The sequence below is a fragment of the Felis catus genome, chromosome C2 (assembly GCF_018350175.1).
Source record: "Felis catus isolate Fca126 chromosome C2, F.catus_Fca126_mat1.0, whole genome shotgun sequence".
NCBI classification, from domain to species: Eukaryota; Metazoa; Chordata; class Mammalia; order Carnivora; family Felidae; genus Felis; species Felis catus.
Genome location: NC_058376.1, coordinates 132,755,419 through 132,777,466, shown reverse-complemented (window position 1 = coordinate 132,777,466; position 22,048 = coordinate 132,755,419). Strand labels below are relative to the sequence as shown.

Genomic DNA, 22,048 nt, shown 5'->3' with positions numbered 1-22,048 from the left:
GCACTCACTAGCTCTCTCTCATAAATGAATGAGTGAATGAATGAATACATAAGTGAAATAAAAAGGTAAAGGAGAATAAAGATTTTCTTAAGCAAATAAAAATTAAAGAAGTTTGTTACTGGTAGACCTGCCTTGTAAGAAATGTTAAATGAAGTTCTTACATGGAAGGAAAATAATACAGATCAAAAACTCAGATTTACATAAGGAAGAGAATTGAGTATGTCAAAGTAAAATGAAAATAGTTTTCTTATTTTTAATCTAATGTATAAGCTTGTTTAAAGTAACATTGTATTATGTGTGCTTATATATGTGTATATATATGTCCTACGTATATACAACGTGTGTGTGTGTATACGCACATATATATTATTTTCATTGTTTATACTTCTTTGTAAGTGAAATGGATGACAGCAATGATACAAGGGACAGGAAGGAGAATTAGGATTAATTTTGTTATTAATAAGACATTGCCTATTAAGTGGTATCGTGATATTTGAAAATAGATTTGGATTAGTTGTGAATTTCTACTGTAAACTCTAGGGCAACCATTAAAAAAATTATTTTTCAAGTATAACCAATATTCTGAGAAAAGAAAATGGAGTCATACTACAGGCTCAGTTAAAACCACAAAATGCAGAAAAAGAGTGAAGGATAAAAACAGGAACAAAAAATGAGGGAAACAAACAAAAATGTAGCAAATAATAGTAGATAATAATCCATCTGTATCACTAATGCTCTGAGTATACCAGTTAAAAGACAGAGATTGTCATTAGTGGATCGTAAAACAAGACCCAATTATATGTTGTTTTTGAGAAACCTACTTTAAATAAAAAGAAATCTATAGATTAAAAGTAAATGGATGATGAAAAATACGCTAGCACTTATCAAAAGAAGGCAGGAGTAGCTATATATACTTCAGACAGAATAGACTTCAGAGCAAGGAAAGTTATCAGGGATAAAGAAGGGTGTTAAATAATAATAAAAGTGTCATTTCTTCAGAAAGAAATAACAAACTTTAATGTGTATGCACCTAACAGCAGAGTATCAAGTTATGGAGATAGTATAAACATGAAGGGTTGGTGGGGGATGGAGATGAACAGGTAGAACACAGAGGATTTTTAGGGCAGTGAAAATACTCTGATAATATAATGATAGATAAGTGTCATCATGCATTTGTCCAAACCCATAGAATTTACATCATCAAGAGTGAAACCCAAGGTAAACTTCGGATGATTATGATGTGTCAGTGTAGGTCCATCACCTACACTGTACATTGTAACAAATGTATCACTCTATTAGGGGCCGTTGATAATGGTGGGTGCTGTGCACGCCTGGAAGTAGGGAGTATATTGGAAATCTCTGTACTTTCCCTTCATTTTGCTGTGAATCTAAAACAATTGTCTCTTTTTTATATAGTTTTTTTCATGTTTATTTAAACATTTCTTTAATGTTTATTTATTTGCTGGGGGGTGGTGGGGGGGGCAGAGGCGGGAGGGACAGAGAGAGGAGACACAGAATCTGAAGCAGGCTCCAGGCTCTGAGCTGTCAGCACAGAGCCTGATGCGAGGCTCGAACTCACAAACTGTGAGATTGTGACCTGAGCCGAAGTTGGTTGCTTAACTGACTGAGCCACCCAGGTGCCCCAACAATTATGTTAACTAAAAAAACATTTTTTTAATATAAAAAATAAGAGCACAAGAGAGGAAGAGATGGCTTTTTTTCCCCTGCTACTGGCTGTTGTTTGGGGTGAACTAGCTTGGATGAGCCTATACATTGGTTACGTGGTTGTGGTTGGCAAAGTAGAAAGGCAGAATTTCTTACACCTGGATGATGTCTTTGAGTTGCTAAATCAACCAGTTTTGCCCCTATCCTGTATAAGAGTAAATCTTATTTTTAAACCATTTTTTAAAAATGCTTATTTTTTTTGAGAGAGAAAGAGTGTGAGCCGGGGAGGGGCACAGAGACAGGGAGAGAGAATCCCAAGCAGGTCTGTGCTGTGAGATCTGTGAGATCATGACCTAAGCCAAAATCAAGAGTTGGACACTTAACTGTCTGAGCCACCCAGATGCCCCTTAAACCATTTTTAGTTAGTGTTTTTCTGTACTAGGAAAGCTACATAGAATACAATAAAGCACTAATTGTAAACATTAATTTTGTGTCCTGATAGTGCTGCTTTGAAAATCCCATTAATACAGAATTGAACTAAGAGAATAATTTTCTCCCTTTTCCTGCCTCTCTTTCTCCTTCCTTATCTCTTACTCCCCTTCCCTAGCTTCCCTAGAGTATGTTGATTACAGTGTTCTTTGTAAAATAACTGAAGGGTCATGTAAAATCTCCTTGTCTACTATCATCCAAAGTGATTGTTACTGTCAAAAACTAAACTCTTGTAGTTACTTTACATTTTGAATTGTGCTTCTGTTTGACTTTAATTTTTATCTGTCTTAGGAGTTTTGACCATGAGTTTGATAAATTCAAGCTAGGAAATATTTATTAAACATCCATTGTATTGTTCTGGGTTTCTTAAAGATTGGATTACCTTTGTTGTAGTGAAGAGATTAGGATTTATGAAGAATCCCTTGCCATGTGTAAGATATGTTATTTGAGATGAAATGTTTTTGTTTTTTAGTTTAACCAGAAGAATTAACTGATTCATTTATATTATTTAAAACATAGCTGATTATATTACATTGTTCATTGGTAAATTGTCTGGTAGAATTATTATTGCTAAATTTTCAGAAACTTAGGAGTTTAGACATACATACCTATGCAGCGTCTCTAGTATTTAAATATATACAATCCTGATCTCAATCTAGCTAATACAGCTTTTCTAAAGGGATGAAAAGAAAGGTAGTATTCTTTATTATCTGATTGTTCCTTAGCTATTCCTTTTCCTTTCTGTGTGACTATAGAAAGGGAATAGAGAAACGCATCATTTATAAGTTAGTGATAGTTCTGTCCTGTGTCTAAAAGTAATAAGCTAGATTTCAGCTTCCTTAAGGTGTGGGGAAACTCCGCCTCCAGCCCAAATTGCTGAGCAGTTTACTTGGAGCAGTTTTGCTGCTTTCAAAGACTCTCAAGAGAAGCCACAACTGGTCCAGCTTCGAATAGATAGGGATTGAATGGACTGCTTACATTTAGTTGTAGTTGTTAATTATAATTGTCAATAGAACATTTTAATGAAAAGTACGAGTTTGGAGGTAGTTTCCTCATCTTTAAAAATAATATGTTAAACTATACAGTAAGTTTGCAAAATAAAACCGCTGTTTTAAGTGCTTTATGCAATGCCTACCAGAAAATAAAGATGTGTAGGGTTGCCCTCATTTTCTGAGAAACTCTCCCCATTCCACATAGTTACTGTGATCAGTATGTTGATATTGTATTTTGTACATAAAGTATAACTTCTTTACCTATTCTCACTTGATTGATACATGAGTAGGATCTAACCAAAATAGAGTCAATCAGAATACTATTTTAGGATTTGGAATTAAAAGACTTCTCTTTGGACTACTGAAGTTCTAAGAGTAAATCTCAGGATCTGTATGGATGGTTTTTTTTTTTTTTTTAACTATGAGGAAAAGTGTTGTTGGTGAAGGGGGGAAAAAAAGCCGATACATGGAAAAACAGAGACAAAAAGTGGTCCTGAATGTGTAAAGTGCTTGATTTTAGTTCTTATGGTCTAGCCATGCCCTTTCCTTACCTAAATTTTGTTTGTTTGATACCCAATTCCATGAGGCATTTCACTCTTTTTAATAAGTCCATTTTGCCTAAACTAGTTTAATTTAGATTTCTGTCACTTGCACCCAGTAATATCTAATACCTGTATTAAATAAATAGTAACTATTAAGGGCAATTAGAGAACAAGACAATAATGTACTTAGTTGAAACACTTTTTATTTCAAGTTATATTAGTCTGCTAAATGCTAATGATTTTTCATGTCATAATCTGAAACTTTAAGTTTCCATAGAGGTTTTCATAATATTTCTTGGGAAAGAGCGATAGCATACGTCTTAGAACTGGGTTTTAATTCATTTATGAAGAGTTGTCTGTACCCAGGAATTTGGATAGCCATCTCTTAGAGGTAGTTCTAGAATGTGCTTTGTTCTAGGACCCCAAAGTCAATTATAGAAATCTTCTACAACCTATAATACATTAGAATATCATGATTCATGGCAAATTTTCTTCATTAATATTTTAATTTATTTAAACCTCTCTAGTGCCTATGAGGTATATAACTTTGAGTCAAGTGCTATATGGGCATAAAATTAGACAACTTATTTTCTCTAGATATTTATTACTTAATAATGAAGCCATGACATAAACCGAAAATTGAACAATAACCAAAATGTCAGCTGTGTGGTACAGATGACAATGTCATAATAGGGAACACAGAGTGATTTGAGTGTACTCACATGGTCTTGAAGCCTTGGTGAAGGAGATGGAACTTGGGCTGTGAAGACTGGAAGGGATTTGGGTAGGGGAAAGACATTCTGGGCAAAGGGAACAAAGGTGAAAGATGACAATGTGCCATTACTCATTCTGTTAATAGAAATGAACTATTGTGGTTCCAGCTATAGGTTAGTGGCTTTTGAATATCAGGTTATAGAGGTAGAGTGGAGATGATTGGTGGTGGTCACAGTCACTACAGGGATTGAGCAGGGTAGCTAATGAATGTGAAATTGCCTTCCAGGTTTGATCTGCTAGCAGGTAAACTGGTTGGATCTCTAACGTGATTTGAGGATGAGAGGATAAGGTTGGAGGATAGTAGTGAATTTAAAAATAAAACATAATCAGGGCACCTGGGTGGCTTGGTCGGTTGAGCATCTGACTCTGATTTCAGCCCAGGTCATGGGATTGAGCCCTGCATCAGGCTCCACACTGAGTGTGGAACCTGCTTAAGATTCTCTCTCTCTCTCCCTCCCCCTCCCTCCCTCTCCCTCTCCCTCCCCCTCCCTCCCTCTCCCTCTCCCTCCCCCTCCCTCCCTCTCCCTCTCCCTCCCCCTCCCTCCCCCTCCCTCCCTCTCCCTCTCCCTCCCTCCCTCCCTCTCTCCCTCTCCCTCCCTCCCTCTCCCTCCCTCCCTCCCTCTCCCTCCCTCCCTCCCTCCCTCTCCCCCTCCCCCTCCCCCTCCCCCTCCCCCTCCCCCTCCCCCTCCCCCTCCCCCTCCCCCTCCCCCTCCCTCTCCCTCTCCCTCTCCCTCTCCCTCTCCCTCTCCCTCTCCCTCTCCCTCTCCCTCTCCCTGATTGCACTCTGTCTCTCCCTAAAATGAAATTTTAAAAACTAAAAAAGTAAATAAAACACAATTTAAGGATTGTTCCAAACAGCTATAAGTATACAAAGTACCACTTATGTACCAGAGTAAGCTAGAGTTTTATTTGAAGCAGCTACAGATATCCACCAGCACCCTACAGAACCATATCCCAAGGCTGAGGTTCCTTGTGTGCAGTTTTGAGAACAGCCAGGCCTTATAACTTATTTATGAAAGGGTAAGACAAGATTGGATCTGATAAAGTCCTAGGTAAGTTCAGCTGAACTCTGTTGACCACAAACAGCATTGGAAGTTAATAGCTGACTACTATACATGGGAGTTTCAGTCTGATAGTACAGATAAAAGAGAAAGGGAAAAAAATTACTAAGAAATTTTTGATTAAAATTTGGTAAGAAAAGTGAAGTCAGGCCACAGAATGTTTTGAAGGAGAATTACTAGTTTTTTTTTTTTTTTTAATTTTTTTTTTTTCAACGTTTATTTATTTTTGGGACAGAGAGAGACAGAGCATGAACGGGGGAGGGGCAGAGAGAGAGGGAGACACAGAACCGGAAACAGGCTCCAGGCTCTGAGCCATCAGCCCAGAGCCCGACGCGGGGCTCGAACTCACGGACCGCGAGATCGTGACCTGGCTGAAGTCGGACACTTAACCGACTGCGCCACCCAGGCGCCCCAAGAGAATTATTAGTTTTAAGCAGGCCATGGTGCTTAAAGCTCCCGTGCATAATGGAACATTACAAATAGAGGCTGTGTAAGAAGTGAGGAGCCCAACTGCCTGTGTTTGAATGTTGATTCTGCCACTGCCACATGATCTTGAGTAAGTTCCTTAAACCTTCCTGTGCCTTGATTTCTCTATCTGTAGAATAAGGAAATACATTGGTTCCTTAACCCTGCAGGGTAAAGTGCTTGGGGCAGTCCTAACAGAAAGTAAGCACTAGATAAGTGTTGATTGTTGAGATTTTTAGGATTATTATTCTTAAGAGGTTACAGCTAATATATATAAACACTTTCAGTTACTGGACGAGGGCAGAATTACAGAATTGAGTCCTTGCTATGAAAGTCGTGGTTGAATCCATGTAAGTGGATAAATTCTCACAGTCTCTAAGTATTTCTTGTACAGATGTTCTGTTTCACTTTCACTTTAGCATTTCTGACTTTTCACTTTTTGGTTTTCCTACCCTATATGTTTCCTCTCATTCCAACCTGATCCTGAAATCTGCTTTATATTAAAAGCTCCTACACAAAATATTGAGAATGTACAAGTACAGTTTTAGTTCCCAGATTTTACTTAAGATACTTCCCCTTAGATACAATCCTTTTCCTGACCTGTGCTTGGGATCTACCATGGATTCCCTTCTTTCTCACAGCCTCATTCCCTAGGTTGTCCAATCTTGCTTGCCTATGTTTTATACACTCCTTTTGGAGCTCACTATAACACAACATATAAACCAAAATATAATAGGATTTTTCTGAATACTTTTTTAAAACTTTAAAGAAATTATAGATACATCAGAAATTGCAGAAGTGGTACAGAGAGATCCTTTCTTTCCATCAACCAGATTCTTCAAATGTGGTGACATCATACTGTGCGTTATTAAAACCAGGAAACTGATATTGGTACAATACAACTAATTACAGAATAGACTTCTCTTGGATTTCACCAGTTTTTTTGCATTCATTTATTTATTTTGCATTCATTTATTTGGCATTGTCTTTATGAATAATCATATGACATTTTGTCACATGTGTAGATTTGTATAACTACCATCATGTTTAAGATACAGAACTGTTGCATCACTGTGAAGAACTCCTTCACGTTCCGATCACTTGCGTATCTCTCTTTTGTATGTACCAGCCCAGCATATTGGCCCAACCCCAAATTGTTAGCAAGCCCTGATCTTCTTAACCCATCTGTTGTAGGCCATCTTCTTTCAGGATTATTGTTTGTAAGAGTTATAGCTATTTTTTGTTTGTTCTTATTTGGGGAGTGTGGGCAGTTAAGTTTTGGTTGCCCTAATCATGTGCACAAAATATTTTTTCTGAGTATTTACATAAGAACTGTAAGAAAAGTGTACTTCAAAATATATGATCAAATCTATGTGATCAAAGTTAATATTTGTTGTTTGAGTCTAGTGTATATATTCAATAATTCTAGTTGGGATTATTTTAAGAATACTACATTGAGATGCAGTGGTTTCTTAAAAAACTGACTTCATATCTGAGAAACATTGTTTTTGTAATGTGTACCTGGTACTTGTGAAAATGCCTGGGATATTAAAATATTTTTAGGATTTTTAATAAATAGCTTTTCAGTTGGTATAAATGTTATTTTTAATTTTTTCCTTTTTACTTTTTGAAACATGTACATGGTAATAACTCCAAACAATACCAAAGGCTACAAATAGTGAAAACTCTTTCTCACACTTTAAACCCTAGTCCGCCAGTTCCCGTTCACCCAGAGGTAATCACTCTATTAGTTTCTTGAGTATCCTTCCAAAGATATTTTATGCATAATCAAGCCAAAGTGGATGTAGAACCTTTTATCATACAATTGTTCTAAGCCTGCATTTTTTCATTTAACACTGTGCTTTAAAGACTTTTCCATTGATAAGGAACATTGAGGTCTGCTTGTTTTTTTTTTAAATTGGGGGCATGGTGTGATATTAGGATTTATAATAAAAAGTATATATTTGGTCTCTGTTCCCATTTCTGGCAGTGAGCTCCTAAAAACCCTTGGAATTTCCTGTGAGAGAGCAATGAAAGATGTCTTTTTTATGTAAATGAAGTGACTTTTGGAAAGCTTAGAATGAGGGCTCCTTGCCAGTGGAGCCAACCTTGTGATTAGAGGGTGGGGACTCTCAGTCCCCCTTTCCCCCAGTACCACTGCCTCTGGGGAGTGGATTAAGCTTAGTTGCCAGCAGGTGTTGATGTTTATCAGTCATGTCTACTAAGGAAACCTCCATAAAAGTCCCAAAGGAGGGGGTTTGGAGAACTTCCAGGTTGGTTGACCAGAAACCCTTACACCTGCCACTGTGCTGGGCCTGAAACACTACCAGGATTAAAGTTCTTTGTTCAGCATCTCACTCTATGTTTCTTTTCCATCTGGCTGTTGATTCGTACCCTCTAATGTCCTTGTAATGAACTGGCAGTCTAGTGAGAAAAACTGGTTTACTGAACCCTGTGAGCACTGTAGCATGGAGGGTGTCAGGGGAACCTTTGATTAATAGCCATTTGGTTAGAAGAAGTACAGGTACACAACCTGGACTTGCTATTGGCATTTCAAGTGCAGGGGGAGGTCTTGTAAGACTGAACCTTTAGCCTATGGGATCTGATGCTCTCCCCTAGTCTGAGTTGAATGGTAACACCATTCTGTATTGGGGCTTTGCTTAGATGTGTGGAGGGAAGAAAACCTACACAATGAAACTGGATGTAGAACCCTTACATGGTATTTCACTTTATGAATGTACAACTAGAAGTTCTCTCATCTGATAGCTTTTATAACTGGTAGTTAATAAGTTTGACAGAGGGAACTATAAAAAGTGATCTTTGGGCTTTTTATTGTAATAATGTTTACTTGGCAGCCATCTTTTTTTTTTTTTTTTTTAATTGAGCTGAGGCTTTTTTGTTGACAATGTGGATTCTGCTGTTCATTGTTATCTTCCTTGTATAGACCCTGCCCCCAGTGCATTATCTGTAACCCATTTTGGGTTTCTTTAAGTGGTGTGAGAATTTAGACACTTAAGAATCAAACTTAGAGGGAGCCTGGTTGGCTCAGTCAGTTAAGCTTCTGACTCTGGATTTTGACTCAGGTCATGATCTCACTCTTTGTGGGATTGAGCCCCAGGTTACACTCCGCGCTGACAGCATGGAACCTGGTTGGGATTCTCTCTCTCCCTCTCTCTACTCCTCCCCTGCTTGTTCGTTCTCTCTCTCTCTCTCTCTCTCTCTCTCTCTCTCTCTCTCTCTCTCTCTCTCTCTTTCTCTCTGTCTCTTTTTCTCAAAATAAATAAACATTAAAAAAAGAATCAAACTTAGGGCAAAACTGCCCATTTGTTGACTATTTGCCTTAGTGATTCATTTCTCAGCCACACCCAGTTCAGTAGCACTTTTTTTGATAGCTTACCTTTATTGAGTCTTTATGCGATATTCAGTCTAGTGATCATAGAAACAATTTGCTTTTCCCACTCCTATTTTATCAGCTTAAATAATACTTAAATTACATAGTTATGATTGCAACTTGGACAAACATTTGTGGTAACAAACACATCTTATCCTTGATAAATAGACACCCAGTGGTGGGAATAAAAGTGGTAGCCTAATAGTCAAAATACACCGTGTGCCAGAGTCCTCATTAGTTTTACACAGGAAAACAGAGTATCGATTAATCATGTGAGTCAGTTAAATGAAGGTTGGTTAAGAGCTTCTTGTATTTCATTTTAGATCGCCATTCGCCTGTTGGTGGGCATTTAAATTGTTTCCAGCATTTTGCTTCCTACAATAATCAATAAATATACTTAATCATTTTGTTTGCATATACATAGGAATATCTTTATCTAAAAATTTCCTGAACTAGAATTAGTGTGTACAAGGGGATAGTCATTTTTTCATATTAGTAAATTTTGCTAGAGGGAAATCTTAAATATTGTGTAATTATCAATACTTAACTATCGTAAAGTAAAATATAGGTAGATTTATTTCTTTTAAAATTATCCAATGTGTTCCTTTTTTCCTTTAGTTTGATTTGTAGAGAGGAAAACTATGTTCATGAGTCATAAAATACATGAATAGTATTCAGTGCATTGAGTCATAGAATTCCAGACATCTCTCACACATAAATGACTCACTTTGTGTGTGTGCTGTGTGTGTGGTTTATCCTTTGCAATAGATATGTTTCTCAATTTGAGTAAGTCTGATCATATTTAAACACTCTAGGGAAGTTTGCTGTGTTAATGATTAATACTGAAAAGCCTTAAACCAAGGATCCTTTTATTAAAATGACTAAATTAGGACTCAGCTTTGAATAAAGTCTGAGATTTTAGTGGCTCTAATGTTGGTTATCAACAACTATTCAGTGATTTCTGTGCAAAGAATTCTGTTTGGTGGGGTATATACTGGAATAAAAAACATGATCTTGTGGAAATTAATTGTGGTTAGAGAGACATGAGCTCTTAACACTAAACAATTTTAATAGCCACTGTACCAACCTCCCATTACTGAAGCATCTGTTAATACCTAAATGATAAAAAACAGTATCACAAATGTATTAAAGTTATATGGAAAAGCCAATGAAGAGCAAGTGATAAATACACACATTTTTATAATACCTTTTTATATGCTACTGTTAAACCTTTTTTGGACTGCCTATTAATATTATTTTCATCTCTCTTTTGACTAGCAACTTTTTTCCTAATTTATTCTCAATTGTCCAACTATTCTTTCTTAAAGTATTTGGGGTATTGCCAAACTAGAAAATTATTGCATTGTGAAATAAACTTTTTCTTTTTCTTAAAATTTGAAAGCTATCATATTCTAATACGGTAAGAGACACCAAACCTCTTTAAGTGAGAAATTTATTGGGGCAGCTGGGCGGTTCAGTTGGTCGAACCTCCCAATTCATGATTGCAGCTCAGGTCACAATCCCAGCGTTTGTAGGATCAAGCCCTGCGTTGGGCTCGGCGCTGAGCATGGAGCCTGCCTAAGATTCTGTTTCTCCCTCTGCCCCTCTCCCCCACATGCATGTGCTCTCTCAAATAAGTAGATAAATAAATAGGAAATTTATTTCTCCTAATAGTATAGGAGTTAGTGGTCCAGGTTTGTAGAGCAACTCTGTTCTATAGAAGATCATTCAACATCTAATTGCTTGATAGTCTTCTAGTATATTGGCCTAACCTCTGTAGAATCAAAGCTGGCTCAGTTTCACATCTGCCTTCCAGCCTGTGGGAAGTGGGAAAGTATTAGTCCTTCTCTAAGGTGGTTGTCTGCTAAATTAAAGATGACCTGAAAGTTGTGTCTTTACTTCCACCTTACATACCATACTGGTCCACACTAAGTAACAAAACCTAAAGGCAGACTAGGAGTATATACTGTTACTGCATGGGTAAATAACCAGCTATGACTTTATTCGTATGGACAAAAGAGAAAATAAATAATGGAAAACAACTAACAGTCTATCACAAAGCTGTATCCAAAAATTTGGGTGTAAATTTCAAAATAACTCTATGTAAATAGCTTTCTCAGATGCAACCAAGTCAGCAATACCCTTGTAACTTTAGATGAGGTGTAAACATGAATTAAAAATCCCTGAATGTCAACTTTACCCCACAATCTTGCTTCTGAAACTGGAGATCATTGGTGTTTGAGCAGGGGAGGTACATGACGCCTTGCATTAGTTGTAGCTTCTCTTCTTGAAAAGATTTGGAAGACTATGTATTTTTTAATGACAGTATAATTAAATACACTGTTACATTAGTTTCAGGTGTAAAATGTAATGGTTCAGTAGTTTTATACATTTCTCAGTGCTTATCAAGATAAGTGTACTCTGAGTCCCCTTTATCTGTTCCACCCATCCCCTAACTCATCTCCTCTTTGGCAACCACCAGTTTGTTCTCTGTATTTTAGAGTGTGTGTATGTTAGAGTGTGTGTATGTTGTTGTTTTTTTTTTTTTTTTGTCTCTTTTTTTTTTCTTGGTTCATTTGTTCAGTTTCATAAATTCCACATAAATTCATATGATATTTGTCTTTCTTTGCCTGACTTACTTCACTTAGCATTATTGCAAGTGGTAAGATTTTATTCTTTTTTTTTTATGGCTGAGTAGTAGTCCATTGTGTATATATGCCACATCTTTATCCGTGTATCTATGGATAGACACTTGTGTTGCTTCCATGGTTGTATGTAATGCTGCAGTAAACATAGGGATGCATATATTTTTTGGAATTAGTGTTTTTCTTTTTTGGAGGTAAATATCCAATAGTGGAATTGCTGGATCATATGGTAATTCTATTTTTAATTTTTTGAGGAACTTTCTTACTGTTTTCCACAGTGGCTGCATTAATTTGCATTCCCACTATAAGTGTACAAGGGTTGCCTTTTCTCCATATCCTTGCCAATACTTGTTATTTCTTGTCTTTTTGATTTTGGTGATTCTGACAGGTGATATCTCATTGTGGTTTTAATTTACATTTCCCTGATGATTAGTGATGTTGAACAACTTTCCAAGTGTCTGGTGGGCATCTGCATGTCTTCTTTGGAAAAATGTCTATTCAGGTTCTCTGCCTATTTTTTAATTGGATTGTTTGTTTGTTTGTTTGTTTTGGTGTTGAGTCATACAGATTCTCAATATAGTTTGGATATTAACCCCTTATAGGATAGATCAGTTACAAGTATCATTTCCCATTCAGTAGATTGCCTGTTTGTTTTTGTTGATGCTTTATTTTTTTTGCTGTGCAAAATGGAAAACTGTGTATTTTTTTTATGTTTACAAAGATAGGAATATATTTTAGAGCCACAAACAAAATTGGCAGGAATTTTAAGAAAAACCTTACGACTGTTTTAAGGGATAACTTCAAATCCCCAGAGAAATATTCTGGGGGTACCTGTGGAAACATTTTGATAGGCAAAACTTTTGGTTTGTTAGGGTTTGTTTTATTTAGTTAGGTTAACAATTCCAAACTATGTAAAATTGTGGAAATGTATTGAGGAGGAATAGGATGAAAAGAAATTTGCGTTCGTATATCAGCAGCATATAGGCATCTTTATTCAAAGAAAGCCTAAGAAGCTATTTCTCTGTTCACCTTAGGTTTTATTTTTGCTGTACTTTATATTTAAGGCCAAAATATTTTTTCAGGTCTTTCTTCTCCTAGCAAGGAAATATTTTGTTAATGGGACTTGCTGACTTAGACTAGGGTTGTGGAACTTGTAAGTTGGTAGTTCATGGTTCTTCTTCATTTAAAGTACACTGAAATCAAGTTTATGTTAAAACTTAAGTTCCACATTTCCTTCTTCTCACAGGACAATGAAAAGAGAACTCCACTGCATGCTGCTGCCTATCTTGGAGATGCAGAAATCATTGAACTGCTTATTTTATCTGGTATGTAAAGCTCTATATAATAAGAGCACATGATGCATACTTTTGTCATAATTAATGTTTATCAAACCTAGTTGACTATTTCCTTATATTTGTTTCCTAAGCTGAAACTTGCTTGTTCATTCTACAGCTGACCTTCTGTCACGTGCTAGGTCCTACTGTAGTGCGTAGAGTACATCAGAGAGCAAAACAAAGATTACTGCCCTTCTGGAGTGTATACTTTAATAAGGAAAAACAGGCTATAAATACAAGTAAATAAATGTTATAGCATGTTAGAAGATGATAACTGCTATAGAAAAATAAAAAGGTAGGTGAGAATTATGGGGTGAGATGAGCAGTATATAATAAGCTCAGGCAGTACATCGACTATTCATAGTAGGCCTGATTCACCGTAGAGTAACTGGGAGACAATTGCAGTTCTTCAAGGGGAAGGTGATGTTGCTCAGACCAAGTGCCGTAGTGGAGATACTGAGAAGTGGTAGTAATTTGATGTATTTTGTTGTTTTGTTTTTTTTTTTTTTAATTTTTTTTTTCAACGTTTATTTATTTTTGGGACAGAGAGAGACAGAGCATGAACGGGGGAGGGGCAGAGAGAGAGGGAGACACAGAATCAGAAACAGGCTCCAGGCTCCTAGCCATCAGCCCAGAGCCTGACGCAGGGCTCGAACTCCCGGACCGCGAGATCGTGACCTGGCTGAAGTCGGACGCTTAACCGACTGCGCCACCCAGGCGCCCCAGTAATTTGATGTATTTTGAAAGTGATGGCAGCCAGGTGTCTATCTGTCAGTAGCTTCTATCTAACTCTTTTTGAGGGCCGGTAAAATACATTTTAGGAACTTGTACTTTATTGTACAGATCAGACGGTCTGTCGTCAAACAGAGCTCAGAGTTCAGATATATTTTTGTTGTAGCCAAGTTATTATAAATTATATTTGTTGGAAAAGGATGCACGTGCTTGAATTGTGCTTGTGTTGTCAAATTGCGATATACACACAATGCAATTGGAGAAATAGTATCATTCATTTAATTTTGGGGAGTAAGACCACTGAGAGAATTTTTGAATGAAGATCCCAATTCAATAGCCTAAATAGACTTTTGCCATTTTATAAGTTTATGAAAGTTTTAAAATCTGGGTTTTATAACAAATTGTATGCTTATATAGAATTAAATATAATTAAATATTGACCCAGCTAATATTATTTTTTTATTGAAGTATAATTAACCTACAATGTTATATTAGTTTCAGGTGTACAACAAACACATTACTCAGTGCTTCCCAGATGATATTCTTATACTAGTTTCTTCATGAGTAACTTCATCACAGATGCACTTCCTTGAAGATGTCTGTTCCTCTGTGAATGCTAGCTCCCTAGTTTCTAGCTTAAATTTACTAGAGATAAGAACGGAGGAGGTACAAGAGAAAAATCATATTTCCTCTTAATTAAGGTTTCTACTATAATAATATGAATTGATGGATATAGGTTTATATATGGAATTTTCTTTACAAACATTTTCCAAGAAACAGTTTCTTTTTTTGTTAAGAAATAGGTATGCTACAAACAGTACAATTCCTGCTAATTTAATGTCTAGGACTTTGGATAAGAACTATACTGCTAGGTTTCTAATTTTAACACAGAATTCTGTTTATTTACTTCACATTTTAATGCAAAGATGTTATGACTTAACATGGAGGGTTCTTTTTTCCCATTTTTAATTTTTAACCTATGAGAAACTTTTCAAATGCTCAAAGTTTGACTTAATCCCTGGCTTTTAAAGTGAATGCCCCAAGGATTTTTAGCTACCTATAGAAGGTTGACTACCTTGTCTCTGTATTATATAGTCAGATGAGCCTTATGATATGATAATATCAGATATCAGCTTCAAAATAATAAACATTTGAGAGGATGCTTAATTTCTTTTAAATAATTTGAATAGAAATAATGTATAAAATTAACCACCATACATTTATTAAAAACTATTTCAGCTTGTCTTTGAAAAATACTTTTAATACTATGTTTTATCAGTTTCATGGGTAATAGTTCATATAGTTGTATTTATAGTTCTCAGGATAAAAAATTACATTTTTACATTAACCTCAAACTGTATTATTTCCTGGCTCCAAATTTCCTTTGCCTTCAGTTTCTACTACTCTCCCTTTTGCACATTCTGCTCTAATGCCACTGGCCTTCCATTCTGGGTCTTTGAACTGCTCCTTCTTTAACCTCAAACTGTCTTTTCTCAAATAGCCACGTGATCTTACCTTTTTTTATGTCCTTGCTCAGATGTTACCCCCTCGGGGAAGTGATGCCTGATCACTGCCACCACCGCCACCATCCTTTCCCTCTCCTTTGTGTTATCTTTTTTCCTAGTACTTATTATCTGATATTCTTTTAAAATTTTGCTGCTTGTTTCCTATCATTCTCTCCTTACTAGAATGCAAACTCCAAGGCAAGGATGGATTTAGTCAGCTTTGTTTTCTAACATATTTATTCCCAATACCTACAATAGTTTTGGATACTTGTTGAGTGAATGTGTGGTTATAGCAATATAAGTTTAGGCTCTTCACATTTTGGTCTCAGTTTCCAAGGTCTTTCGTGGAAGTGAGAACGGGAGAGGTGGGAATGAGGTAGGAATGTGGGGGTGCAGGGTAAGTGGAAAAGGAAAGAAGACAAATGATTTGTTTCCTATGGATGCAACTCAAGCTCTTCCTTAGACTTTGTTTCTCTTCAGACAACCATGTAGGCTCTAAGAAAAATAAATAAAAACTTACTTGGATCTGGAATAAAATGAGTTGGAATGAAATCCAAGGCTAAGTTTCTACTAAGCCAGAACCTCCATTTTCTACTTACAAATGAAAAAAAAGTAAATGAACCAGGCTCTGTGTTGCCAGGAGAAGCACAGCAGATAGTATAAAGAGCATAGATTCTGTGGCCAGATAGATTTAGGTGCAAATCTTAGTCCTACCTCTTAGCACCTTTGTGAACTTTGGGAGGTTATTTAATCTCTCAGCTTTAACTTCCTCTTCTGAAGGAATTTATAAATTTATATTTATTTTTAGATTTAATATTTTTATATATATTTTAAAATTTACATTTTAAATATAAATCATTTATATTTCTAATATAAATTTTATAGGTTTGAAGCAAATGAGATGATGTTATTAAGATACCTAGAAAAAGTTCCTGGTACATCATAGATAATTAAAATTTGGGCTATTATTTTTTTAAGTTTATTTATTTATTTTGAGAGTGAAAGAGAGAGTGGGGGAGGGAAAGAGAGAAAAGTCCCAAGCAGGCTCTGTACTGTCTGTGCAGAAGCCTCATGCGGGCTCGAAGTCACAAACTGTGAGATAATGACTTGAGCTGAGACCATGTTGGACACTTAACTGACTGAGCCACACAGGAGTCCCTGGGTTATTATTTTTTAAGCACTCCTTTCTTTCCTCAACTTTATTTTGGTCCTGCCAAATAAATAAATAAATTCCTGATATCAGGAATTACCTTTTTTGTGACTTTTAGATATAATCTCCTAAAAATTCTCCTCTCCCCATTGTGTAATCCACTCTCATTCTGAAATGATTAACTGGAAGAGTGACTTGTCTATTGGGGAAATACAGACAAGAGTTTATTTCCACAACCAAGAAAGACAAAGGTTGAAACAAAATAGACTGTATACAGAGTATTCTTACTCAATTCTAGAATCAAAAAAAGGTGGGGGGGGGGCTTTAAAACTATACAGAAGGGGTGTGCCATGTTACTGAACAACCAATGGGTGAAAAAAAGAAAAGAGCAAAAAATATCTTGAGACAATTGAAAATGAAAATATACCAAAACTTATGAGGTGTAGCAAAAGCAATTCTAAGAGGAAAGTTCATAGCAGTAATTGCCTGCATTAAGAAAAGTGAAAGAACTCAAACAGCTTGGTTTTTCACCTCAAAGAACAAGAGAAAGAAGAAAGTAAGCCCAAAGTTACCAGAAGGAAGGAAATAACAAAGATCAAAGTAGAAATAAATGAAAATCTAAAAACAATAGAAAAATTAATGAAATTAAGAACTTTTTTCCCCCCAAAAGATAGGCAAACTGTTAATGAGAATTATCGAAAAGAAAGGAGAGTTACTCAAGTTAAATAAGATCCGAAGGAGGAATCATGCCAACTGATCCCACAGAAACAAAGGATCAGGAGCGCCTGGGTGACTCAGTCGGTTAAGCATCCGTCTTCGGCTCAGGTCATGATCTTGGGGTTCATGAGTTTGAGCCCCGCATTAGGCTATGTGCTGACAGCTGGGAGCCTGGAGCCTGCTTCCAGTTCTGTGTCTCCTTCTCTGTCTGCCCCTCCCCTGCTCACACTCTGTCTCTCAAAAATAAACATTAAAAAATATATATATATATGAAGGATCGTAAGCGACAATGAATAGTTATATACCAACAAATTGGACAACCAAGAAAAAATGGATAAATTTGTACAAACATACAACCTACCAAGATTGCATCATGAAGAAATAGGAAATCTGAACAGACCAATTACTAGTAAGGAGATCGAGTCTGTAGTCAAGAACCTCCTAACAAAGAAAAGTCAAGACAGATGGCTTCACTGGTAAATTCTACCAAATTTTAAGGAAGAAGAAGGAACACTTCCAGACTTCTTTTTTTATGAGGCAAGCATTGTCCTGATAACAAAACCAGACAAGGATACTACGAGAAGTGAAAATTATAGGCCAGTATTCCTGATGAACACAGATGCAGAAATCCTCAACACAATATCAGTAAACCAAATTCAATAGTACATTAAAAGGATCATACACCATTTTCAAGTGGGGTTTACTGCAGGAATGTAAGAATGGTTCAACATCTGCAAATCATTGAGAAGCACCACATTAACAAAATGAAGGATAAAAATTACATGATCATCTCAGTGCAGTAAAAACATTTGACAGAATTCATCATCCATTCATGATAAAAACACTCAACATAGTGTTCAATCTAATGAAGGTCATATATGACAAACCCACAGCTACCATCATACTCAACAGTGAAAAGCTGAACATTTTTCCTCTAAAATCAGGAACAAGATGAAGGTACCCACTCTCTTCACTTTGATTCAACATAATCCTGGAAATCCCAGGCAGAGCAAATAGGCAAGAAAAAGAAATTAAAGACATCCAAATTGAAAAGAAATAAGTGAAACTATCTCTATTTGTAGATGACATGACATTATATATAGAAAACTGTACAGTTCACCAAAAAACTGTTAGAGCTAATAAATTCAGTAAAGTTTCCGGATACAAAATTAGTATACATAAATCATTGTGTTTCTTTCTATAGATTGATAATGTACTATCAGAAAGAGAAATTTAGAAAACAGTCCCATCAAAAAGATATAAAGTGCATCAAAATGAGTAAGATAGGTAGGAATAAATTTAATCAAGGAGGTAAAAGATTTGTATACTGAAAACAAATAAGTCATTGATGAAAGAAATTGAAGAAGATAAAAATAAATGGAAAGATATTCCATGCTCATGAATTACAAGAATTAATATTGTTAAATCTCTATACTACCCAAAGCAATCTACAGCTTTAATGCTTTTGCAGTCTTTATCAAAATTCCAATGGCATTGTAACAGGAGTAGGAAAACAGTACTGAAATTTGTATGGAACCACAAAGACCCCAAATAACCCAAACAGTCTTGGAAAAGAAAAACAAAGCTAAGGGCATCACATTTTCTGATTTCAAACTATATACAAAGCTGTAGTAACCAAACTAGTATGGTATTGGCATAAAAATAGACACATAGATCAGTGGAGCAAAAAGAAAACCCAGAACTCAATCCATGTGTATATGATAATTTATGACAAAGCCAAAAATATGCAATGGGTTAAGGGCAGTTTTTTCAATAAATGGTGTTGGGAACACTGAACAGTCACATGCAGAGAATGAAACCTTACCACTGTCTCCTACCATATACAAAAATCAACTAAGAATGGGTTAAAGACTTGAAACCATAAAATTCCTAGAAGAAATTGTAGGGGGTAAGCTCTTTGACCTCAGTCTTAGCAGTGATTTTTTTGGGATTTGACACCAAAAGCAGAAATAACAAGCAGGGACTACATTGAACTAAAAGGTTTCATTCAGTACAGCAAAGGAAACCAACAAAATGAAAAAGCAATGTACAGAATGGGAGAAAATATTTAAAATTTTGTATCTCATAAGGGATTGATATCCAAAATATAGAAAATTCATACAAATCAATAGCAGAACAATCTGATTAAATTTTGGGCAAAGGAACTGGAAAGACCTTTTTCCAAAAGAGACCTACATATGGCTGACAGATACATGAAAAGATGCTCATCATCACTATTCATCAGGGAAATGCAAAGCAAAACCACAATGACATATCATCTCACACTCATTCGAATGGTTTTTATGAAAAAGATGAGGTGAAAAGTTTTGGCAAGAATGTAAAGAAAAGGAAAGCCTTGTGTACTGTTGGTAGGAGTGTAAATTGGTAGAGCTACCGTGGAAAACAGTATGAAGGTTCCTCAAAACATTAAGAATGGAACTACCTACCATAGGATCCAACAATTCCACTTCTGAGTGTATACCCAAAGGAAATGAAATCACTATCTAGAAGAGATATCTGCACTCGCGTGTTAATGGCAGCATTATTCTCATTAAGCAAGACATGGAAACAGCCTACATGTCTGTCAATGGATGGATAAAGAAATCGTGTGTATGTGTACACTGGAATATTGTTCAGCCATAAAAAAGATAACTTGTCAATGATCCAACAAGATGGATGGACCTTGAGAACATTATGCTAAATGAAATAAGTTAGAGAAAGAAGTAATGCATATTCTCACTTATATGTGGAATCTGAAAAAAACTGAACTCATTGAAACAAAAGAAATTGATGGTTGCCAGGTTGGGGGAGATGAGTATAGGCAGTCAAAAGGTAGGAACTACTAGTTATAAGTAAGTTCTGGGGATGTAATGTATAGCATGTTGACTATAGTAAACAATAATGTATATTTGAAAGTTATAGGAGAGTAGATCGTCAAAGTTGTCACAAATGTTTTTTTTTAACTATTTGAGGTGATGGATGTTAACTTATTGTAATTTTTTCACAATATACGTTTCAAATCATGTGTATTTTAAATTTTTTTTTTAATTTTTTTTTTCAATGTTTGTTTATTTTTGGGACAGAGAGAGACAGAGCATGAATGGGGGAGGGGCAGAGAGAGAGGGAGACACAGAATCGGAAACAGGCTCCAGGCTCCGAGCCATCAGCCCAGAGCCCGAAGTGGGGCTTGAACTCACGGACCGCGAGATCGTGACCTGGCTGAAGTCGGACGCTCAACCGACTGCGCCACCCAGGCGCCCCATCATGTGTATTTTAAACTAATACATTGTTATATAAGTCAATTACATCTTTTTTTAATATGAAATTTATTGTCAATAAGTCAGTTATATCGCAGTAAAACTGTGAGGAAAAGTATAAATATCACTCAATACAGTAGTGTCCAAATAGTATACTTTAAATCTGCAAAAGTAGACTTTAAGTTTGTGTAGTGGTGCTTTAAGAGTTCTACTTAAATTGGTGTGAAAGCTGTGGTTGTTGAGGCCCAGGTTAGACTCTGATTTCCATACCCTCGATTTCAAATTCTGTGTCCATCAAACAACTTTATAATCATATTGAATGAACTTTTAATAAGTTTACTTAGGAAATTAGAATTGAAACTAGGTGTTTGACCTGATTGAGTCTCTAAACAAAGAAGAGAATGGAATACATGGAGAGGAGAAAGTAGGCAACAAAAGTAGGCTTATCTGTTCATGTTAGCAGTGAAAACTGTTAACATAGAAAGTTCAGGGCAGATTGCTCCTGCCTTTCATATTAATAATTAGTGACATTTTGGGGCGCCTGGGTGGCTCAGTCAGTTAAGTGTCTGACTTTGGTTCCGGTCATGATCTCGGGTCTGTGAGTTCAATCCCCACATCGGGCTATGTGCTGACAGCTCAGAGCCTGGAGTCTGCTTTGGATTCTGTGTCTCCCTCTCTGTCTCCCCCTCTCCCACTCATGTGTGCGTGCGCGCGCTCTTTCTCTCTCAAATAAACACTAAAAAATGAAAAATAACAATAATTAGTGACATTTTATAGTCATAATGATGGGGGGATGGGCATTAAAGAGGTACTTTTTGGGATGAGCACTGGGTATCATATGTAAGAGATGAATCACTGGGTTCTACCTGAAGCCAGGACTACAGTGTATGTTAACTAAATTGAATTTAAATTAAAAAAATAATAATCTTAAGAAAATTAATGTGAAACAATCCCCATTTAGCTCTTGCATTATACCAAAGTCATGATATGCTTCAATAAAAACACAATAAAGTAAATGCATTAATTTTATATTATAAAAACTACTTTGGTGTTTATAACAAGGTTATTTGTAGCTACATATTTCTCTGAAATGAAAAATGAAGAAAATAAAAATGTTGACATCAGCCTATAGCCCTGTCCTTCCATGTTCGTGTTTGGATTTTGATTGTTTTCTGACTTCCTATGGTGGGAAGTAGGAAACCGTGTTCTCTAATTTGTTTCACTCTTGTGTTTTCATTGTCAAGAATTACGACTTTACGTTCTATTTTGTAATCAGAATTCCCACTGTTTTCACACGCACCCCCAGTCCTTATCCATTGCTTCTCTAGC

General features: G+C 36.1%; 1 protein-coding gene across 8 annotated transcripts in view; it reads left to right on the top strand.

Annotated features, from left to right (window-relative positions):
• ANKRD28 (ankyrin repeat domain 28) overlaps positions 1–22,048 on the top strand; it is a 202,150-nt gene that overhangs the window by 102,342 nt on the left and 77,760 nt on the right. For all 8 annotated transcript variants that reach the window (XM_045037635.1, XM_045037633.1, XM_045037631.1 and 5 more), the window contains one exon: positions 13,271–13,349. In XM_045037635.1, coding sequence (XP_044893570.1) covers positions 13,271–13,349 — 79 coding nt within the window. The remainder of the gene's footprint in view (positions 1–13,270; positions 13,350–22,048) is intronic.